The following is a 20,978-nucleotide window of genomic DNA, read 5'->3' on the forward strand; positions in this document are numbered from 1 at the left end:
AAGTGGGACTGCGGCAACAGGAACAGGTTACAGGAAATAATGAGAATATATCCATAAAGTTTTTAGCATCAGGACAACAATATGGCACTATTTACTGTTTTTACACATACTGTAGCGTTTGCAAGAGAAAGTTTGTAACTAAGTTAAAGAAAGATTAAAAAAAGGTAGTTTTGTGACTTTGGTAGACTAGAGCATGTCAAGACCATAACCATGAAAAACAAAACTCGTCCCGCAGAGCGGGGGATGCTTCGGCAGCAGTGGCTTCTGCAGCGGGGCCTGTCCACTGAGGAAGGGGTAGAAATAGCCAACGGGGTGATGGTGGAGAGGAAGATGAATCTGGAGAAGAGATATCACCGGACCTTGGCCAAGGCCTTCAAGACCAACCCTCACCAGGTGGACTTCACGAAGCCAGACCAAGCCATCAGCGTTATCAATGCATGGGTCTCAGATCACACTGCAGGTATATTCATATAGCAGACTCAAACCCGTCTGAAACCTCCATCAGCTTTGATTTCTGCTGACGTCTATCTTTGTGTCCATCTTTGAAATCGTTTGGTCATCTCTTCTGCAGGTCTTATCCCTGAATTCTTGCAGTCTGGATCTCTGACTGATCAGACACGCCTCGTCCTCCTTAATGCGCTCCACTTCCAGGGGCTCTGGAAAATTCCCTTTGACCCAAAACTGACACAGGAGAGGATGTTCCACTGTGCTAATGGCAGCACTGTGCCAGTCCACATGATGAGAATCACCAACCGCTTCAACTACGGTGGGCCACGTTGTTGCACTTGTTTATCAGACGGTTCCACAGATGACTAAGGTCTCTATCTGTATTTACTCATTAAGGCCTTTCTTTTCCCCTCAATTAACAGGAGAGTTTGTAACCGCTGATGGAGTGGATTACGATGTGATCGAGGTCCCATATGAGGGCGACTTACTGAGCATGCTCTTGGTGTCTCCCTTTGAGCCTGAAGTTCCTCTGAGCACGCTCAGTGCAGATCTGAGCAGCCAGAAGATCCGACAGTGGAGGACAGAGCTGAGGAATGTCAGGAGGCAGCTGGCCTTGCCCAGGTAAGAGTGGTCAGAGTGTATCTTTGGAGCTAACAAGAAATTATATTGATTCATATTGATTATCACAAGGCTGTCAGCCTAAACAAAACACAAGAAACTGAAAGACTGGTGTTTTGAAGGTTTACTCTGGACTCCGAGGTGAATCTGAAGACTGCGCTAGTTAACATGGGACTAGGAGACATCTTCAACCCAGCTACTGCAGACTTCACACGCATCACCTGTAAGTCAACCTTTTTGTTAAATGTTCACCTCTCGGGGGTAACTGTAGTTCCCGAGGTGCAGCAGGTCATCTACCAATCAGAAAGTTGGAGGTTTGATCCCTAGCTACCCCAGTCTGTATGCCAAATATCCTCAGGCAAGATACTAACCCCAAGCTGCTCTCCGATGCATCCACTGGAGAATAATTAAGTGTGAATGTTAGATAGAAAGCACTTAAGCATATGAATGGTATAAATGAGAGAAGTTGTATAAAGCACTGTGAGTGTTCGGGTAGATAGAACAGTGCTATCAGTGCTATCATCTTGGAGTCAGGAATGCCTCCAAGATTCCTTACAAACTTGGAGTCATGAGTGTATCTATCTATCTATCTATCTATCTATCTATCTATCTATCTATCTATCTATCTATCTATCTATCTATCTATCTTTTCATTACAACCACCTTAAAAGCCTGTGTGTCAAGACTGTCCATTTTTAAAATCGAAGCATTTTAAGCCTTAATGATAGATTATAAATAAGCAGATGAAAAAATTTAAGGTTTAAAAAAAACTACATAATGAAAAAAACAAACATATTTTATGTAATTGTTTTTTTCTTTATTTACTCATTTGTTTTTGTTTTTTTGTGTTTTTGCCTCTAGTGGATCAAAGGCTGTGTGTGTCGAAGGTCCTGCAAAAACTGAAAATTGAGGTGAATGAAGAGGGAACCAAAGGAGCAGCATCAACAGGTACCCTCATTTCTCAAGTCTATATATATTTATTTGTGGCACAGGTGATATAATTGATTTTTTATGGTTTTATGTAAGTATGGAACATAATATGATGTAACCTAAAAGGGGACGTTGAAAATAGACAACAGAAGAAGAGTTCTTAATGTCGTTTATAGATATTGATTCATAGACACAGAGAAAATATTTTAATCATTTTTTGTGATTAATCAAATTGTAACAAATACTTTTCAACAAAAAATGTATCAGGAGAACTACTTGAAGATAATGTGAGGGGTCCAAATGAGGTCCCCACATAAACCCAGCACTGACCCCCCTTTCTTTTTCATTGTTCTGTTAGCTGCTGTCCTGTTTTCTCGTATGGCCGTAGAGGAGATCATTCTAGACCGACCGTTCCTTTTCCTTATCCAGCACAAACTCACAGGTAACCTTTCACTAGAATACAATTTTACAATGCCAGACTGCTAATTGGTAGAGTGGCTCCCTAATGTTCTCCCCTTTATGTTTAGGTGCTGTTCTTTTCATGGGTCAGTTCAACCAGCCTCAGCAGTAACCCGCTCTGAAAACCTTTCATTCCCCTGCGTGAGGCTACTTAAAATTCCACATGACCATCCAATGGATGACATATCTGACATATACTACTTAAATCAGATGACATATTTGAAACTGTAAACTTTATCACTGGAGGTTTTATTTTACAACATTATTGAAAAAGATTTTGATATAATATATATATATATATATATTATAATATATAATTAATATATATATATATATATATATTATAATATATATATATATATATATATATATATATATATAATATATATATTATATATATATATATCTTTATAGATTATATATTTTTCTGAATGTTTCTGGCTGATAAAACATATTGTGATATAAAGGAAAGTGAACATATGAGGTATTTCACCTGTTCCTGATACAAAAGATATTGATTTAATTGTAAGGGAGGGACGCTGAATGGATTATATTATGTTATATTTCATTAAATTGGATTAGATAATCATAACCTGTATCTGATATTATTACTGTTAAAAAATATATTTCATATTTTTTGTTTGTTTTGTTCTTACATTTTTATTTCTGTCACTATGCTTATATTTATTAAACTACTATATTTTTTACAATGTTGCAGTCTTTGAGGAGTTCTTTGAAAGGTTAACATTGACTTTTTCTGTTCTCCCCCTGACTCAAGCATCAAAAGGCACCTAACAAATCAATATAGTTTCTACACATAACAGAAATATTAGTTCCCATTGCTTTAGTTAAATCTGCCAAAGATAAGCTTCGCATAAAACAGCATTTTTGTACTATTAAGCTGCAAAATAGGTATTAGCTGAAAACCTGAACAGCATGGTGTGCAGTGACTGAGGAAACTAGACAAGTGGAAGACAAAAGCATGTCTAAAAAAATCTGTATCTATCTACAGTAGATGAACAGTATCTGAAAGCAAGATATAGGGTGGGGTGGGGTCACTGATTCGCCAAAGCAAAGAAAACCTGTCAGGAAGCCATTCTTAAGAAGGGGAAACATTACACAAGAACTGGAGTGAAAATGAGTGGCAAGAGGTCTTCATTTTTCAGCATCATATCCCAAACACATAATTAAAGGAACTTGGAAAACATATTAGATCTTGATAAGAAAAAAAATGTGCTATATAGCTATAATAATATGTAATATGCGATCTGTTGGGAACAAAAAGATGCCACAATGTTCACTGGAAATGAACATTTTCAACCTACAGAGGGCTGAATTCAAAGACTCTCCAAAAATTGTTAACTCTGTTCCTACTGTGACAAAGGAGCGGTTCTGTAACGATCTCCTTCATGCTTTGAGACTATGCTGGGAGACACAGCAAAACCTTGTGTCAATGATACATATTAATGTACCATCCTGGAGGAGTTGGACTACCTGTGTAACCTCTATAGCAGAGGCCACTATGTGGACCAAGGTCCAGATCCAGACCCACAGGCTGTCCCATATGGACCCAGACCTACAGCCAAAACAGAAGTTTATCATTTAACACCAGGGAGGGCACTTCTATTTTTAACTGGTTCAGCTATTCTGGTCTTTATGATAGTGGTTCAGTGGCTGCAGAAATGCACAGACCAATTGGATGGAAGCTAAGCCATACCACATGATACCACTTAACCAATCAACTCTGTGCATTCCAGGTGTTTAACACTGACTCTACAGGGCTAAGTTAGCAAGTTACACATGTGAAAAAGGTAAGTGAAGACGAAGAAACAGTCCGTGCATCACAGGAAGCCTGCAGTAGTCTAGGTCCAGATAAGGAAGGATTTAGAGTTACCAGAACGAGCACTAACTATATACTTTAGAAAAGAAGGCCTAAAAGCTGAAGACTCTGCGTCCCATCATATTTAGATACTAAGTATCTGGTTAGACACCATGTTGTGTCATCTGCTAGCGAGGAAAATCTATACTGTGACTTCAAATGATACTACTGAAAGCTTGTATAATGTAAACAGAATTGGTCCTAGAACAGAACCATGTGGAACTCAATCCGGTCTTTAAGTCTGACATCATTAGCTGTTTTGGGGTCCAAACTCCGCTTCAGGCCCCAAACTCAAACGAACACTGCGGCATCACTGAGAGGAGGAGCCTGGGCTCGAACCACCAACCTTCCGGTTAGTATCTGACCTGCTCTACCAACTGAGCACAAGCCCCTAAAAAGCCACCCCGCTTTTTAGGGGTGCTGAAGTTCAGAATAAATAGAAAAAGATTTTAACATTTTAAAAACACAACAGCCTTATTAAACGCAGAGTAGTTTTGACCCAGAAGCAGGGTTCATCCCGTCATCACTTAAAGACTGGATAATTAAACTTAGTGTGTAAAGAGGACTCTCCGTTTACATGAAAATCAGGGCGACCGTGGCTCAGGGGGTTGGGAAGCGTATCTGTAACCGGAAGGTCGCCGGTTCGATCCCTGGGCTCTCTGTCCTGGTCGTTGTGTCCTTGGGCAAGACACTTTACCCTACCCCTACTGGTGTTGGCCAGAGGGGCCGATGGCGCGATATGGCAGCCTCGCTTCTGTCAGTCTGCCCCAGGGCAGCTGTAGCTACAACTGTAGCTGCCTCCACCAGTGTAGTGAATGTGAGAGTGAATGAATAGTGGCATTGTAAAGCGCTTTGGGTGCCTTGAAAAGCGCTATATAAATCCAATCCATCTATTATTATTAAAAAAAACAGAGTCTATCAGACAGATATCATGCAAAGCCCTACAGTGCCATACTTTAAAACCTATGGCAAGTCCTAATCTCTGTAATAAAATACTGTGGTCAACAGTATCAACGATGGACTGAGGTCTTGCAGAACAAGCACAGAGATGAGTTCACTGTCAGAGGCCAAGGAAGATCATGTAACCTTCACTAAAGCTGTTTCTGTGCTGTGATGAACTCTGAAACCTGACTGAAACTCTTTTCATTCCTCTGCAGATGATCGGTTAGCTGTTTAACTCTTTCAAGAATTTTTGAGATAAAAGGAATGCTGGAGAGTGGTCAATAATTACATAAGACAGCTGGGTCAAGTTACTGCTTTTTAAGTAATAGTTTAATGATTGCCACCTTAATTGCACCTAGCCTATTAATAGAGATAGATGATCATATTTAAGATTAAAGCATTTACTAATTGTAATAGTTTGAGCAGGAATGGGTAATGAGGTCTAATGGGCACGTTGATGACCTGGAGGAAGCGATTACTAAAGTTATTTCAGATTCAGATTAGTTGAAGTGAAAGAGTCTAAATAAATATAAATGACATTTAAAGTAGCTTAAAATAATGATGTGCCTATGGCTTTGAGTATTTGTTCTTCAATAGATAAAATTTCATTTATTTATTTTTTAATCAATGAAGTTAAAGGAATGCTTGACTCAGCAGAGCTCTGACTTTTTGTGAGCGTGGCTACAATGCTGAAGAGAAACCTGGTTTTTCGGTGTTTAATGAATGATGATGATGGAAAATCCTACCGCTACGGAGACTCTCTTTTTTTCTTTACCAGGGACTCAGTGTCCGCAGTTACACACGGTGAGGATGTACACTTCATACACTTTAAGATCATTCGAACCCTCCGGAAGTGAGACGAAATCATAAACGTCACGTTAGACGTGCCGGAGTGCGCATGCTCCTCGGATGTGGAAGTGCTTTGGCAGAAGCAACGGTCGGGGAAGGGTTTGCGCTTATTACAAGCGCAGTAGTTGAGCACCTCACACGGGAATGAACTTTCGGCATTAGTTCGGGTGTACGTCTGAGTGGGCAACGAGGGAGTAGAGTCCGTTTGTCACGTGACACAAACGTTAAAACCCCACAGAATGGTAAGTTATTACGTCTCACCTGCCTGGAAAAGTGTACGTGGAGGGTATGCTACGCTAATGCTATCAAGGTGTATGACTCCAGGAAGTCACCACCTGCGGTAACTACACCTGGCTTCTGTCAGCATAGCCTTGCAAGCTAACAGGCCAGCATAAGAAACTTCATGCTTCTTACGCTGTATATAGCTTTCGTGCAGCTTGTGATCCGTGTGATGTTAGTCACACTTTAGCATGACAGATACGGGACAAACTAGTGTGCCTGCCCTTGTTGCAGGTAATTAGTTTATCTTTAGGTTTTAGTTATCGTCAGCAACGGAGGTGATGCCGTGCTTCTTTCTGCCAGCCTAGGGTTACAACATAAAGTAATGAAATAGGTTTCGTTGTGTGGCTAACTTTCTGCTTAACCTCAGCGCAGTTGTTTTTGAAACTCTGCGTGGCCGAATGATGTGACTGACACTGGTGATGTTAATATTACCTGCCATAGCTCCCACACTCGTCCCTGCCAAATAGACTGTAGACTGGTAACAGGCACATGTAAGTAAGCATAATTAGTAAGTGATACGGCGGATTAGTATTGCCAAATCTGCAAAGTTTTAAAATAGCTGAAATACACATTACAGCTTAAGTTTATACCAGTGGTTTCATTATGTGATTGAAGTGTTGTGTATATGGGTTTGCTTTAAATGCAGTATAAGACGTCTGTGTGTGTAGGTAATATCAAACCAAAATATTAGACATTTGATGTCAGTTCCTCCCTTTCCTTTGCCAGTGGGGAAACAGCATAGGATGATGAGACACTCGCCACATACAACCGCAATGTAAATTTGTCATGGCCATTATGTTATTATAGACTTTCATATCCATCCATCCATCCATGCATCTGCTTCTGCTTATCCTTTTCAGGGTCGCGGGGGGTGCTGAAGCCTATCCCAGCTGACTTCACAAAGAATATTTAAAGATTGTCATCCTAGTGCAAGTCTTTAGTGACCAAATCCATTATTAATTTTGGTTTTAGTCCTAATTTGGTCTTCCAGCACCTGAAAAAGGTAACTGACTCTTCAACTGCTAAATGCTCCACTTTGTTCACCTTCTACTTTTGAACTGCCAGTTTTCAGTAGTGTACTTGGGACGTATCAGAGAGATATTGCATTAACAACTGAGGGATTTGGAGGGCGTGGGATAAGTAGACTGGAATTTAAATAACCTATTACAGAAAGCCATGAGATTGTTTTATTTATTTGTTTTTTTGGTAGGTTTGACTGGATCACTGTAACATTTTAAAATGGCTATTTTATACTGCTGCTTAACTCCCTATGTGTTTCATCGTGACACTCCCTTGGACCAAGTAGATATGGGATGATGATCTAATATAGACACCAAGTGGAGATTAGACCTTTTTTTTTTTAATTGTGATTTGAGAAAACAATTTGGCATGCTATTCTCTTTTTTTGCAGTATATGTCTACTGAAATGTTTACCACGAGTTAAAGTCTCCCAAAATGTCAGAGTGGATTTTTGAGTGCAGCACATCTCAGTCCAAGCATCTATTCTGCTGGATTTCAGACACGGTGCAGTTCTTTGTTATTTGAGCAGACAGGAGCCGCCGCGTGCTCTAAAAGATGTGCACTGTTGACATGGTTTAATTTCCAAGACTCACCGTGCACACTGAGGTTTTTGTCACCAAGGATGTGATTCTCTTGGGCTGACTTCAGATTTCACTGTATATTAAACTTTGAACCTGAACTTTTTCTAAGCGAGTAATCCAGACCACATTGCAAAATGTTGATACCATACCATTGATTCCTACCATATGATGGCATCTGCCTCTATTAATATGGGGCCCTCCTATTTATCCTCTTTAGCATAATGGTGCAACACTTGAGCAGCCGCACTCATTATTTTATTGGAGCTGAAATAGTTTTGACCATATTTAACTCTTAATGACGTCCCTGTATTTCTTTGCTTTTGGGAGTTGAAAGAGCATTTGCACACAGAAATAGTTAATGATGTCAGACTTGATGATAATGTTTACAAAAAGAGCAAATGATAAAAAACTGTGATGAAGTGACTCATAATTGGGCACAAGAATGCAGTTAACAGGAAAGGTTCCTTTACTGGGCCAGTAATTCTAATTTACATTTATGTATTGACATGTACCTACACATTGAATACATGTTCTCATATATGCTGTACTGTCTTTTTGGGGGCTGTTCTGTTTTTGCATGTAGATGCGCTTCATGCTGCTGTTCAGCCGGCAGGGCAAGCTGCGACTGCAGAAGTGGTACACAGCCACAGCTGAGCGTGACAAGAAGAAGATGGTCAGGGAGCTGATGCAGATAGTGTTGGCTCGCAAACCAAAGATGTGCAGTTTTCTAGAATGGCGCGACCTCAAGATTGTCTATAAAAGGTAAAAGTGCCATGGGCAGTCCTACATTTTGTACTCATCACATCATCACATGCTTCTTGTGGTGCTTTCTTTACACTATTTTCATCTTTTCTCATTTTAACGTTACTGACAGTTGTTTCTAGAGTAGATATTTACAGTTTCATTTTCTTTTGTAGCTAACTCGTGCTATGAACTGCTGTTGATTTATCACTAATTATCAAGAAACTGTAAAGAAATGCACTAGTGCTTTTATACATTTAGGCAGTAGCCTTTATTGTTTAGAAATTTTTAAAAGAAATGTTAGTAACACAGTATTAAACATGTAAAAAGGATGAGATGTGGCAGTGCTTCGTCTCCAAGAAAGAAACAGCAGGAAGGAAAATTACATATTTGTCTGTATTTGAGTATTTCATTAAAATTAATGTCTGTTGGAAAGAGAAGCTGCTTTCATATAGATGGGGACGATAGGCCCACGTCCACCACAGTGGTACATGGTCTTTCACTGCCAGCCCAGCCCCCACTGGTGGAACACGTAGATGAACTATAAGTCTGCATTGGCAAATTAGGTGAACTACTGCCTTTGAGCTCTAACTACAGAGAACTTAACCATGGCCTCATACATCCGGTGATCGGTGGAGGAATATGGGTGGCCCTGATCACCAGGGCCATAGGCTGGATTTGCATTGCCTTAACTGCCAGGAGCTCTTAGCATCAGGGCAAGTTACTACTGGCCTGCTTCCCTTGACTTCCCTGGTCAGAGAAACGCATCATAAGGACTTAAACCAGCTGTACCTAAGGAAAACAACTTGGTTTAGAAGATGCAACAGGTCTTTCTGTTGAATGTTACATTATTAGATTTTTATGAGTCATTTGAAATTTGAAGAAGCCATACACATTTCACACTATAGTAACTAATATAGTGACACAGTGGCCTCTCCTACTTCCCACTATGGCCAGCCACATCAGCTGGCTTTGCCACACCTAGCAGAGTTAATGGCTGAGTCCAGTGTTGACACAACAAGCCTTAGAACATTTGCTTTTCTACATCAGAGCTTTGGAAGGCATACTTGAGATTTTACAGACCGGACAAGTTCAGCTGCAGCAAAGGGAAGGAAATTAGACCAAAGAAGCATCGTCCCTGAGACTTTGTTGCATAAAACAACAACCGTCTTATGTGGTACTGAACCACCCTTGACCATCACTAAAGAACGCATCCCCTCTACCTGTATAGTCTAACACTGGATTAAATCAGTGGTGCTAAACATAAGACCAGGGGGCCAGAATCAATCCAGCAAAGACACCAATTCAGCCCACTGGAGTCCTTGGAACATGTGATGGAGGGCATACATTTTTGGACTTTTAACTGTATTTTTATTTTTTTAAAATAATAATTTCTAACAGTCTTTTCTGTTGATAAAGACTTCATCTACAGCCATTCATGCTACACCAGCATAAACATTTAATTGACAGGAAAGTTCCTGTTTTTCACTATCTACTATGGAGATTTCATCAATCAAAAAAACAAAAGTGATTCGTAAATACAGGACAGTCTGGGCAGTGAACTACAATTAATGTCCAAGTAAAGGTTTTGAATAAAAACTACAAAAAATTAAGAGTCTGGCTCCGTGGAAGCAAAATATAAAGAAAGGATGGGTGGCTTAACACAGTACTCCAAGTCTATAGATAGGTTAGGTATACCTTTGTTAGGTACAACTTTTTAACTACTTGTTGAATGTCTAATCAGCCACTGACATTGCAGCAACCCAGTCCATGCATTTATGTAGACATGGTCAGCACCTCAGAATGGGGAAGAAATGTAATTCAGGTGACTGAATGTGGCATGGATGTTGCTCTGACGCACGCTATTGGTGATCTATTTTCTAACAACCCTCTTTCGAAATTAAAGGGAAAGTTCTGAAAAGGAGAAAATATGCAGGGAGCAGTGGTTCTTTGGGCAAAAATAACTTGTTCATTTCAGAGAAGAAGACTTCTTCTATCTGATAAGGGTTGTTGTAGCTCAGCAGGTATAGCACATTGTGCGCTAATCAGAAGGTTGGTGGTTCAATCCATGGCTGTTCCAAATACATAAACGTGCCAAATATCCCTGGGAAAGATACTAACCCCAAGTTGCTCTTCAATGCATCCATCTGAGTTTGAATGTGTGTGAATGTGGTAGAAAGCATGTACAGAGAAAAATAAGAGCTTGTGTAAATGGGTGAACAAGACAAGTTGTATAAAACACTTTGAATGCTCAGGTGGAGTAGAAAAGAGCTATATAAGAACCAGTCCATTTACCATAGTACCAACATAACCCTGCATTACAGCCAAAGTATGCAAAAGACAAGATGGCAGCAGCAGACCACACTGGGTGCCATTCCTTTGTATGTGCTCACCAAAATAGGGAAATAGAATATTGGAAGACGAGTGTGTGGTCTGTTGAGCTTCAGTTTCTTATCCGACGTTTGGATGAGAGGGTCAGAGTTCGACATAAATAGTATGTAAGCATGGGGCTATCCTACACTGTATGAAATGTTCAGGCAGGTGTTAAATGGGATCATTACCGGAGTATTTTTCCTGACCCGTCCAACCCTTATGCTCACATTGTGCCCATCCTGTGACGACAGCTTCCCCCAGTCACCTGGTTTGTTGAACATGACAATGAGTTCACTATACTCACATCGCCCCCACTGTCACCAAATATTAATTCAATAGAACACCTTTAGGATATTGATATAATAATGAGATATTGATGTGTTAATAACCAAAACGCAAGCACAACTTGGAGGTTACAACACAACTAGGCAAACAATGCATTTAAAACAGAAAGCAGAATTAAGGATTTAATAATTTAGCCCACTTACCTTGGACAAATTACAAAATCAGGCAAGTCAACAAGATCAGGGGGATAAGTGGCCTTAACATAAAGGTCAGAGGTTAAGTTTTCTGCAAATCTAGTGAATGCGATAACTTAAGAACAAGGCAATGTAGGATTTTAAAATTGTTTCTACTTTTGTGTATATTGTCTTGCAGGTATGCCAGCCTTTATTTCTGTTGTGCGATTGAAGAGCAAGACAATGAGCTGATCACACTCGAAGTTATACACCGTTTCGTAGAGTTGCTGGATAAATATTTTGGCAGTGTAAGTCATATGTGCATCTTAATGTGATTTTTCTGATTTGCATGTGAATTACTTTGAAGGAAGAGACTAGTTGATGGCATATGAATCGGGTCCAAACTACTCTGCGTTTATTAAGGCTGTTGTGTTTTTGGCGTGTTTTAATGCTTTGCATCTTGTTCTGTTTAATCAGAACAAGCCCCTAAAAATAGTCCATGATCACTGTCGACCTGTCTGGGTTTTCATTACTATGATTCATCTGCAACACTTTTTAAAGCTCAGTTTTAAAACCTTACCATGTAACTACAACCCAGCTGCTCAGACACCAAAAATTTGAATGAGTCAGAAAAGAATCACTCTGAGGCAAATGACGATTGGAATGGGAACATGAAGCTGAAGATCAGGAACTTAACATGGAAACAGGAACAGGAAAAACTTATATTTCATCCTCCAGCCTCACTGTGCTAATGTTTTTATATCATGCTAACTATAGCTCTGTAGCTAGCCAGCATGTAGCAAACTATTATATCCAGCTAGCCCAACTTCAGTAACCCTACAAAGTCATGCGTTTAGTTTTTTTGTCCTCATTTAAGTGAAGCAGGCTGTAAGTTTGATTTTTTTTCGAAATCTCTCAGTCAGACATGTATATTGTTTAGGTGGAAACTAGCGAGCTAACTTCCTGCTAACTTCTAACTGTTAAATTTAATAAATTCTGTTTTCATGGATGCCTGGATGTTAAACTTAATTGTTACACCTGGTAAAGCAGCAACACTGATCATTTTATTAAAGATGAAAGAATTTAGACAGTTTTTAACTCTCATTGATGCCGCAGTGATCGTTTGACATTTCGTTTGACATTTTGTCCAGGGGTAACAATAATTCTTAGTACAGCAACTTATCCTTAGTTGGTTTAAGTAAAAATGTACTCCTATAATACATGCAGTCACTCTTTGAATCATTTTGTATACGTTTTCTAAAATTATTAAAACATAATTTTGTTTGAATTCTCCAAAGGGAAAAGTTGAAAGACCATTCTGAGACTTTCCCTGGCATGGTAAAGAGTGGCGTTTTGTGTATGTGTAGGTATGTGAGCTGGACATCATCTTTAATTTTGAGAAGGCCTACTTCATTTTAGACGAGTTCCTGATGGGAGGAGAGATTCAGGACACATCTAAAAAGAGTGTCCTCAAAGCCATTGAACAAGCTGACCTACTGCAGGAGGTAAGCTGGGCTTCAGAGTTGACATGACTCAAGAAGACGATGCGTTAAAGTTAGTGACCTGTGAGTTATCACTGAAAAGTCAGTCACAAGTCATGGACTGACTGTGGGACACATTTTGTTGTGTTAATGATCACCAGACTAACTTCAGTTTGGAGTTGTGCAGTTCGTACACTCTGCATATGTAAATTTGTGTCGTTTTTGTTCCTCCCTGGTCGGTGAAAAAACAGTTTTGTGTAAGTTTCCTTTCTGCCTGCACTCTGAGTCAGCTAGCCCTAACTGTTGCATTTTTTTGCATATAATACAGTAATACTAATATAAATGGCATACGGTCATCTTTCTACGTATGCCTGTGAGAGGTGACAGCTCCATGCAATGTGAATGGAACAATTTGTTGTCTGTAATTTAAGTTGCGTCTTCCATTTGTTTCTTTTCAGGAGGACGAATCACCGAGAAGTGTACTGGAGGAGATGGGCTTGGCATAGCCCACAGCAGCGTTATGGGAGAATATAGAAGGCAGGGGGTGGGTCAGTGTAGGGTAGAACATGCATCAACTTGACAGTACTGGTACTATGTATATGTGAATGGGGACTGATATACACTGTTTAACTGGGGGAGAGACTCAGTTAGTGGAAGAACCTTGCAGTGCCAGGCCCTTTAGCTCTGGGTGGGTGGGTGATAGTGTGCGTGTGTGTGGGTGGGGAGGTCACTTCTATGTGGCTGCCAGAGTTGTGTGTTTATATTCTTTTTAAGGAGTAAGGCAGAGTCCAGCTAAGAAAATAACCCACAGTGTTTACCTCTGTGGGTTATATACACTTCAGCAAAGTAACATTTTGCTGAATGTTTATCACAGTATTGTGATTTTGCAGTGTGACTGGGCTATGATACAAAAACTGGTTGAGCAGGCACATTATGTCATGAAGCTTTGTCAGGTACTGACTATGGGCTCACTTGAGTAGTAAGACTGTAATAAATATTTAATGTCACTACAAGTGCTACTAGTGAATTTTAAAGCATTGACGATGGTAAGTTGGGGAAAAAACACTTAATTTATACATACATTTAACAACATTTAATGTCATTCTGTTATTTAGATAATACATTCGCTCGTATGATGGCTTGTGTTCCTGCCTTGTACAGTATATTTACACCATGTTAAGAAATGCAGGCGCTACATAAAACAGTGAAGAAATTAAAAACAAAACAATTACAAGAATTAGACATTTTAATTTTCTGGCTCCACTCAAATTGTTCCTGTACTAGGTAATCAATTGGTGTCTGAATATATCACGTTTATTTCAGGTGTTTAATATTTTTAGATTGTATGAATACTCCTTGTTATTGGCCCATCTTTCATTGCACAACTTTGATAAACTGATAGTGAAGAATAAACCAAAGACATTTTAGAATGGCATCAGAACTAAAAAAAAAGATCTTACTTACATTTGAACCATTAATATGTACTGAGTGTGTAATCCTGATGAGGTGGAAATGTCATATGCAGTTTAAGAAAAGTGCAACTTAGAATGAGAAGGAACACAGGTAAAGGTCAGAGTTGAAAGTTATAGAAGGGACATGCTGTGTGCAGTGGTTACTTGTTTGGTCTGAGGTGAAATTACAAGGCAGATAGAATTATCTAGCTTAACTATATTTTATTGTTCTGTAAATGTTTTACAAAGTTTTGTTTTCAGTGTGACATCTGTGTGAAAAACAGACTTTTGCTGAATGAGCAGTGGGCAGTAATGGAACGGTCATTCAAAATCAGTTGAACAAGTTGAAAAATTTCCAGGCTGATACCCCTGACAAAATTCCAATATAATACACTTCTTAATAGGGATGGGTACCGGTATCGGTTCTGACATAAACGGTAGTAACCAGACCGAAAAGCAGCGCACATTTCGGTGCTTTATTTCTGTTTTTTTTCCTGAGATGTCATACACTTTGGATTCTAGCCAATCATTTTACCTTTGCGAGCGTAGTAGGCGGGCCCAGGTACGTACGTTCTTTTAGAGCAGAGCTACAGATTAAAAATGCCCAAGGCGAAGCGGTCAAAGTCTGGCTGTACTTCACAGCAAAAGATGCAAACTCAGCAGCCTGCAACAAGTGCTTTAAGGTGATACTGTGCAAAGGAGGTAACACCTCGAATCTGATGAAACACCTGGCGACGCATAGCGTTTTTTTAAAAGCCGAGAAATGCGCCGTATTTGATAGCTTGCTGCGAGACCTCACACCGTGCACATCTCTGCCGTTCCTCTTCTCTGCGTGAGTAGCTTAATGTTGTTTGTGTGTAATTTACGTTGAGTAGGCTAACCACGTTATTAAATTAATGCATGTAAGGTGAACTAGCAAACACCGTCGTAGTTACATGCGGCTGTCTTCTTGTTTGATGGCAGATACTCCCTTCACCCTGGCCAAAAAGGCTAAAATGACCAAAGAAAAAGTGGAAAACAGCTAACATGAGAGGTTTTTGGACCAATTTTGTGTTCTCCATTCTTTAAGCACCGGTTCGAGCACCGTTTAAGCACCGGCACCGTTTCAAAAGTACCGGTTTGGTACTGGTATCGGACAAAACCTAAACGATACCCATCCTTACTTCTTAATAGATAAACTGCTAAAACGATTACAGTTTACACACACACCTTGCACCAAGGCGTTAGAAAACAGATAGCTCCTCACACCATTCTTGAAACATTTTTGCTTTGTGGCAGCAAGGGTTATCCTGCTCAAATAGGCCACAGCCATCAGGGATTACAATTTCAGTGAAAGGATGTACATGGTCTACAACAAGGCTTTGGTTGGCTGTACATGTCAAAGTAACATCCACATGAATGACAGGACCCAAGGTTCCCCAGCAGAACCTGGCCATTCCCAGAAAGCATGATTCCCAGACCAGGCTACCTTCTTCCATGGCACCACGGTCAATTCAGTTCCATTTCAATTCAATGGCACCAAATCACAACAGCAGTTGCATTAAGGCATTTAAGTTCTGATGCTCAAGTGCCCATTGTTGGTGTTTTTGTTGATGGATGGGTCATGAGCACCCATATTGTTCTGCTGTTATGTAGTTCCATACCCAACAAAATGCAATGCACTGTTTTTCAGTAACCTTTCAGAACCAATATTTTGGGGGCAGTTTAAGCCTACAGTACCTTGTCTGTTGGACGTGCCACACGGGCCAGCCATTGCTCCTCAGATGAACTGGTGAGCCTTGGCCGCTCATGACCCTGTCACTGGTTCATCGCTAGTCCTTTTCAACCACTTTTGACTACTGCAGACTGAGAACACTCCATAAGAGCTGCAGTTTTGGAAATGTGCTGATCCAGTGGTCTAGCGATCACAATTTGGCTCTTGTTAGACTCCCTCAAATCCTTAAGCATGCCCATTTTTCCTGTGTCTAACTTCAGAACCAAATGTTGGTAATATATCCCACCCGCAACCAGGTACCACGATAAAGAGATACTTATTTCACCTGCTGTATCACCAATTGTCACCAATTTTAGGAATAAATAGATTTCACCAGATGTTGGTAAAAGCCAATTCAGTCCACAGAGGCAAAGAATCCAACCATAGATGTCCATAAATTGTGTAACAATTAGAAATGACACGAGGAAAAAGTATTGAACACACAAAGGTGCAACAAAGCATGGGAACTCATTACACCAGCTGAAATCTATCTGTAATTAGAAAGCATTCTTGCCGCCAGGTGCAGATTAATATCAGCTAATTCTCAAGTCCCAACTGATGGCCTATAAAAAGGTGTCACACAAGGAACATCTCATGTTGTGTAAAACCAGTGTGCTCTGTCAAGAGCTTCGCAAGCTTGTTACAAAATATACTGATGGCATTGGTTACAAAAGGATTTACTAAAACTGTTGAAGGTTCCAGTGTGCTATGTTGGGGTGGTGAGAGTGGTGAAAACCTGCTACTGGTTGAGCAGTTACCACAGACTGTAAGACAAGACTGACCAACCTGTGCACTCCCTTGATTGACCATAAGAAAGCCTATGACTCAGTGCCTCACTCATGGATCCTGGGATTCCTCTGACTGTACAAGACAGGACCATAAGGAATTTGATGGGGATTTGGCAAACACTAGAGGTCAGCTTCAAGTGCAGGATTTACCAAGGAGATGTTCTGCCCCACACTACTGTTCTGCATAGGCATGAACCCCCGTCAGCCAGATCATCAAACAGGCTGGCCAAGGACTTAAGCAATTATTAGCCACCTCCTCTACACGGATGATATCAAGCTGTATGCCAGGAGTGAAGGAGACACTGCTTCACTGATCCACACCACCAGGATCTACAGCAAATGTTGATCTTAAGGGGCCGGACTAGTGAAACTCAATGTCACTGTAAAGAAGTTACATATTTACATAATTTCCTTAGGGATTAATAAAGTATGCTGATTCTGAACTGTTTCTAGATGGTAAAGAAAAAGCTGCTGTGACAAATCTGTCAGCATGACTCTTTGGTTTTCAGTGTAAGAAATAAATGTGTAAAGTTCTGGTAGCTCATTGCTCAGACTCCATTTTTTTGATATATGTTTAGTTGTTTTTTCATTCAGTTGTTTTTGCTTAATTATTTTGTGTAGTATGAAGCGTTTTTATCAGTGGGGAAAGCTGTAAAACTTATGCAACTAAAGTTTAGGGTAACAAATTTTTCTTGTGCTTGTTTGTAGTGAGCAACAGATCAAACAGGGTAAGAATTATAAATGGCTTGAAGCATGTATTCTGGCCTGTGAGACTTTTCTATTCATTGTTTTCAGAAAAGCCTTATTTTTTATGCATTTATTACTAGATGGGAGAGCACACATCAGCTTTAAGGCCTGGACAAGTTTGAAACCTTTTGTCCTGCATAATGGCAAATGGCTGAAAATAAAATCTGGTGTCACTTTAGCCAGCTCCTAGTTTGATAGATTCTGCACTCAGCAGTCTTCAGTATTATTGAAATGCAGCCAAGTGCTGCTTAGTTTACTTTTTCACTCATTTTTCCCAACACGTTAGCGTTTAAATCCGGCACCCTTGTCTCTGTGTACTAAGCCTGTACCACTACACTTGTTGTCTTTGTAACGTCTGCACCCTTCCTATTTTAACATAATGATATGATCCCAGATTGCCTGCATGGTGTGCCCATCGAAATAAAGTCCCATCCCTGCCTGCATGGCTTCTCAGCAGGGCCGAAGATTCTGTTTCTACTGAGGACCATCAATAACTGACGTGAAATTATCTAGGGCCGGATATAATCATATGCAGGCTACTTCCAGCCCATTTGGACTTGAGAAGTGTAGTTGGATCGTTAAAAGAAAAGGGGGAGGGGGTAGTCCCATAGACAAATAGGAACGAACCATGAAATAAGCTGGCCAAAAGAGGAGATGGAAGCCACTGACATGCATGCAGCACCCTAAGACTGTACACTAAGAAGGAGGAAGGTGGCCAAGGCTAGTGAGTGTCAGAACTGCCACCCAGGATGAAACGATGAACATCCACAAGTACTTCAGGAAGATGGCCACAACTGAGAGTGTGGTTAGTTAATATCTCAGGCAGCAGAAATTTGAGAAGAGGAGCATCATGGATCTACAGGACCCTGCATGGTATATACGGCCGGCAGAAGAAGTGGCTAATGTCCAGAAATCCTACCAGTGGCTGGACAAAGGTGAACTGAGAGAAAGGCACTAATCATGGCAGTGCAGGAACACACTCTGAGCACTAGACTTTACGGTCTATCACACAAGGCAAGACCCCAAGCAAGGGCTGTGCAAAGATGCCCCTGAGCACATATAACAACAGGGTGCTAGATGCTAGCAAACAGGACATACATGGAACGCCATAACCAAGTGGCCGGCAAAGGATACAGAAACATCTGTGCTGAGTATGGCCTGGAAGTCTCGGGGTCAAAATGGAGCACGCCCCCCTAAGGTGCTGCAGTGTCTATGTTTTTTTTATGGGATTATTAGGACGTGTATCATCACCTCATCACCTTGGATTTATTTTCCAGGGAAATTATGTTAAAATGGTCGGGCTTAAGATTCTCTGGTTTGTTTGCTTGTTTAAAATAAATCTTAGCTCGTTATACTGTCTCAGCGGGAATATTTTATGAGCTGGAACAATGTTTCTAACTTTGTTTATTTTTCCCTTTGAATTTGAATGCATCTGCTTGTAATCACACAAATTAGTCTGAGTTGGTGGGATTAATAAACATTTCTGAAAAGGGGTGTCTAAGAGTTGGACAAACATTCTGCATTTAAAGTCTTTTATACAATATACTCAATCCATCTTCCTTCATAATTCTGTTGAAAGGTATTTATATTGAAGAGGTAAATCACAACAAGTGTGAGTCAGTTAGTACTGTTAACTCACAGCATGAAATGTGTGTATTTTTGATTCAGTCCAGTGTAAAATTGGGCAAAATTCTCTATATTCCACAATGTGTGGCCAAAATATATAAAGAAAAAACCCCCAAAAGGCCCACATTAGGAGTTTATTTACCTTTACATTATTGTAAAAGAATAAGTGATGGATCTTGCTCTTTATTTATTTACCATAGATCTGTAGTTCTACTATATGGTCCAGTTTTTGTTTTTTCTTCTTTCCTGTGTAAAAGTCAAAAGCACTCAGTGGGTGGGTTGGTGGGGGTAAGGGGGAAATGTTTTTCATGTCTCTCCAAATGTACAGTTATATTAGGCTCTAGGTTGAATGATCCAGCAGTCAGAAATATCCTGTAGTCTTCTGTCATTTGACGACAGGTCAGCGTAGTCACTCCACACACCAGTTTCAAAGTGGCACAGAAATCCACACCCTTGCACATACAGATGCATCTGTGTGGCAAGTGGAGCTATATGATATATATAGAGATGCAACTTAAAACTTTAATGGCGCAGTTTAACTTAGATAAGAATCCCAATAATTAAGAATTATAATAATTACCCTGACTGGCAAGTAAAAGAAAAGGTTTCAAGTTTAGTAAAGTTCAGAACAATGACAACTGTTGTTTATCTAAAAAAACATTCTTATTTTCACATTTCACTAGTTGTGCACGTCCAGTAGCTATACACCCCACAGATGGAGAACCACTGGGTTAATTGGTGATTCCAAATTGGCCTTGGGTGTGATTGTTGGTGCGGATACACTAAAAGTTGATTCAGTTCATCTGGACGTAGCGTTTTCAGATGGAGAAATGTTTCGTCCTTCATCCAAGTGACATCTTCAGTCTCAGCTGACTGCGGGTTTCCTGCATTGATATATTGCAGAGATACCTGTAAAGACTAGCATGCCCAACCACTGTGAGATTAAACTGCTAACAAAAAACTAGAAGACTAGAATGAAGTGTAGTCTACGCACTTTCAAAAACTATACTTGTCATCCAGATTCATAACAGGAACTCTTCACCTGGTGTTAATAAAGGTTAACTGACAGAACTAAACTTTGAGAACTGATGAATTTTATCTTGTATTATTTAGAGAAAATGTAGTCGTAGTGATCACTGAGTGATGATACGTTTTGAACAAACATTGGATTGGATATTTTTTAGTTGGCACATCATCAGTTTTATTCTTTGGCATTTATATTTCAAGCTGATTTATACTGTTTATATTGTAAGCAAAAAACTTTACAATAATACAGAGAAAACGAGACGAGCCTCTTTGAGCAAATACTTGAAGGTGAAGAAACTATACATAGAGTATAAAGAAAACAGAAAACTCCAGTAGAGGGCTTTTTCTTATAGAGCAGCAAACTATTTTTCCAGGCTAAATGAAGCTTTTATAAATTAGGTAGATGTAATTTCAGCTATACCAGAATTACTGCTTTAAGGTAAATGTTTGAGAGTTGTACCAGTGAGCAAAGTACTTCTGATTTTAGGCTTTCTTTTTCAGATGAGCCACTGTATCCAGAAGAAGAT

General features: G+C 39.9%; 2 protein-coding genes across 3 annotated transcripts in view; both read left to right on the top strand.

Annotated features, from left to right (window-relative positions):
• Positions 1 to 2,722, top strand: part of serpine1 (serpin peptidase inhibitor, clade E (nexin, plasminogen activator inhibitor type 1), member 1) — a gene marked incomplete in the record, with an annotated part of 3,578 nt that extends 856 nt beyond the window's left edge. Inside the window, 7 exon segments of the mRNA XM_042216250.1 lie at positions 236 to 460; positions 572 to 766; positions 870 to 1,068; positions 1,188 to 1,288; positions 1,927 to 2,013; positions 2,354 to 2,437; positions 2,523 to 2,722. Of these exon segments, the coding sequence (XP_042072184.1) occupies positions 236 to 460; positions 572 to 766; positions 870 to 1,068; positions 1,188 to 1,288; positions 1,927 to 2,013; positions 2,354 to 2,437; positions 2,523 to 2,566 (935 nt within the window).
• A 3,445-nt stretch (positions 2,723 to 6,167) lies between these two features.
• ap1s1 (adaptor related protein complex 1 subunit sigma 1) lies at positions 6,168 to 14,116 on the top strand. Of its 2 annotated transcripts, XM_005951356.3 has the most exons (6): positions 6,169 to 6,366; positions 7,267 to 7,409; positions 8,591 to 8,769; positions 11,779 to 11,887; positions 12,947 to 13,084; positions 13,519 to 14,116. In XM_005951356.3, exons 3-6 carry the CDS (start codon positions 8,591 to 8,593, stop codon positions 13,564 to 13,566), a joined length of 474 nt encoding a protein of 157 aa, XP_005951418.1. In that variant the 5' UTR covers positions 6,169 to 6,366; positions 7,267 to 7,409; the 3' UTR covers positions 13,567 to 14,116. The 2 variants fall into 2 exon arrangements, with proteins under 2 accessions (XP_005951417.1, XP_005951418.1); XM_005951355.2 differs by lacking the exon at positions 7,267 to 7,409 and having other exon boundaries at positions 6,168 to 6,366.
• Positions 14,117 to 20,978: the final 6,862 nt, after the last annotated feature.

The sequence above is a fragment of the Haplochromis burtoni genome, unplaced genomic scaffold (genome assembly GCF_018398535.1).
Source record: "Haplochromis burtoni strain Fernald_Lab_line unplaced genomic scaffold, NCSU_Asbu1 Contig_982, whole genome shotgun sequence".
In the NCBI taxonomy this organism is placed as follows: Eukaryota; Metazoa; Chordata; class Actinopteri; order Cichliformes; family Cichlidae; genus Haplochromis; species Haplochromis burtoni.

What these genes read in the sequence shown, in the direction of transcription:
- ap1s1 (XM_005951355.2), top strand. An exon ending in CTCAAGATTGTCTATAAAAG is followed by an intron (nt 8,770 to 11,778) that starts GTAAAAGTGCCA and finishes ATTGTCTTGCAG; the next exon opens with GTATGCCAGCCTTTATTTCT. An exon ending in TGGATAAATATTTTGGCAGT is followed by an intron (nt 11,888 to 12,946) that starts GTAAGTCATATG and finishes GTGTATGTGTAG; the next exon opens with GTATGTGAGCTGGACATCAT.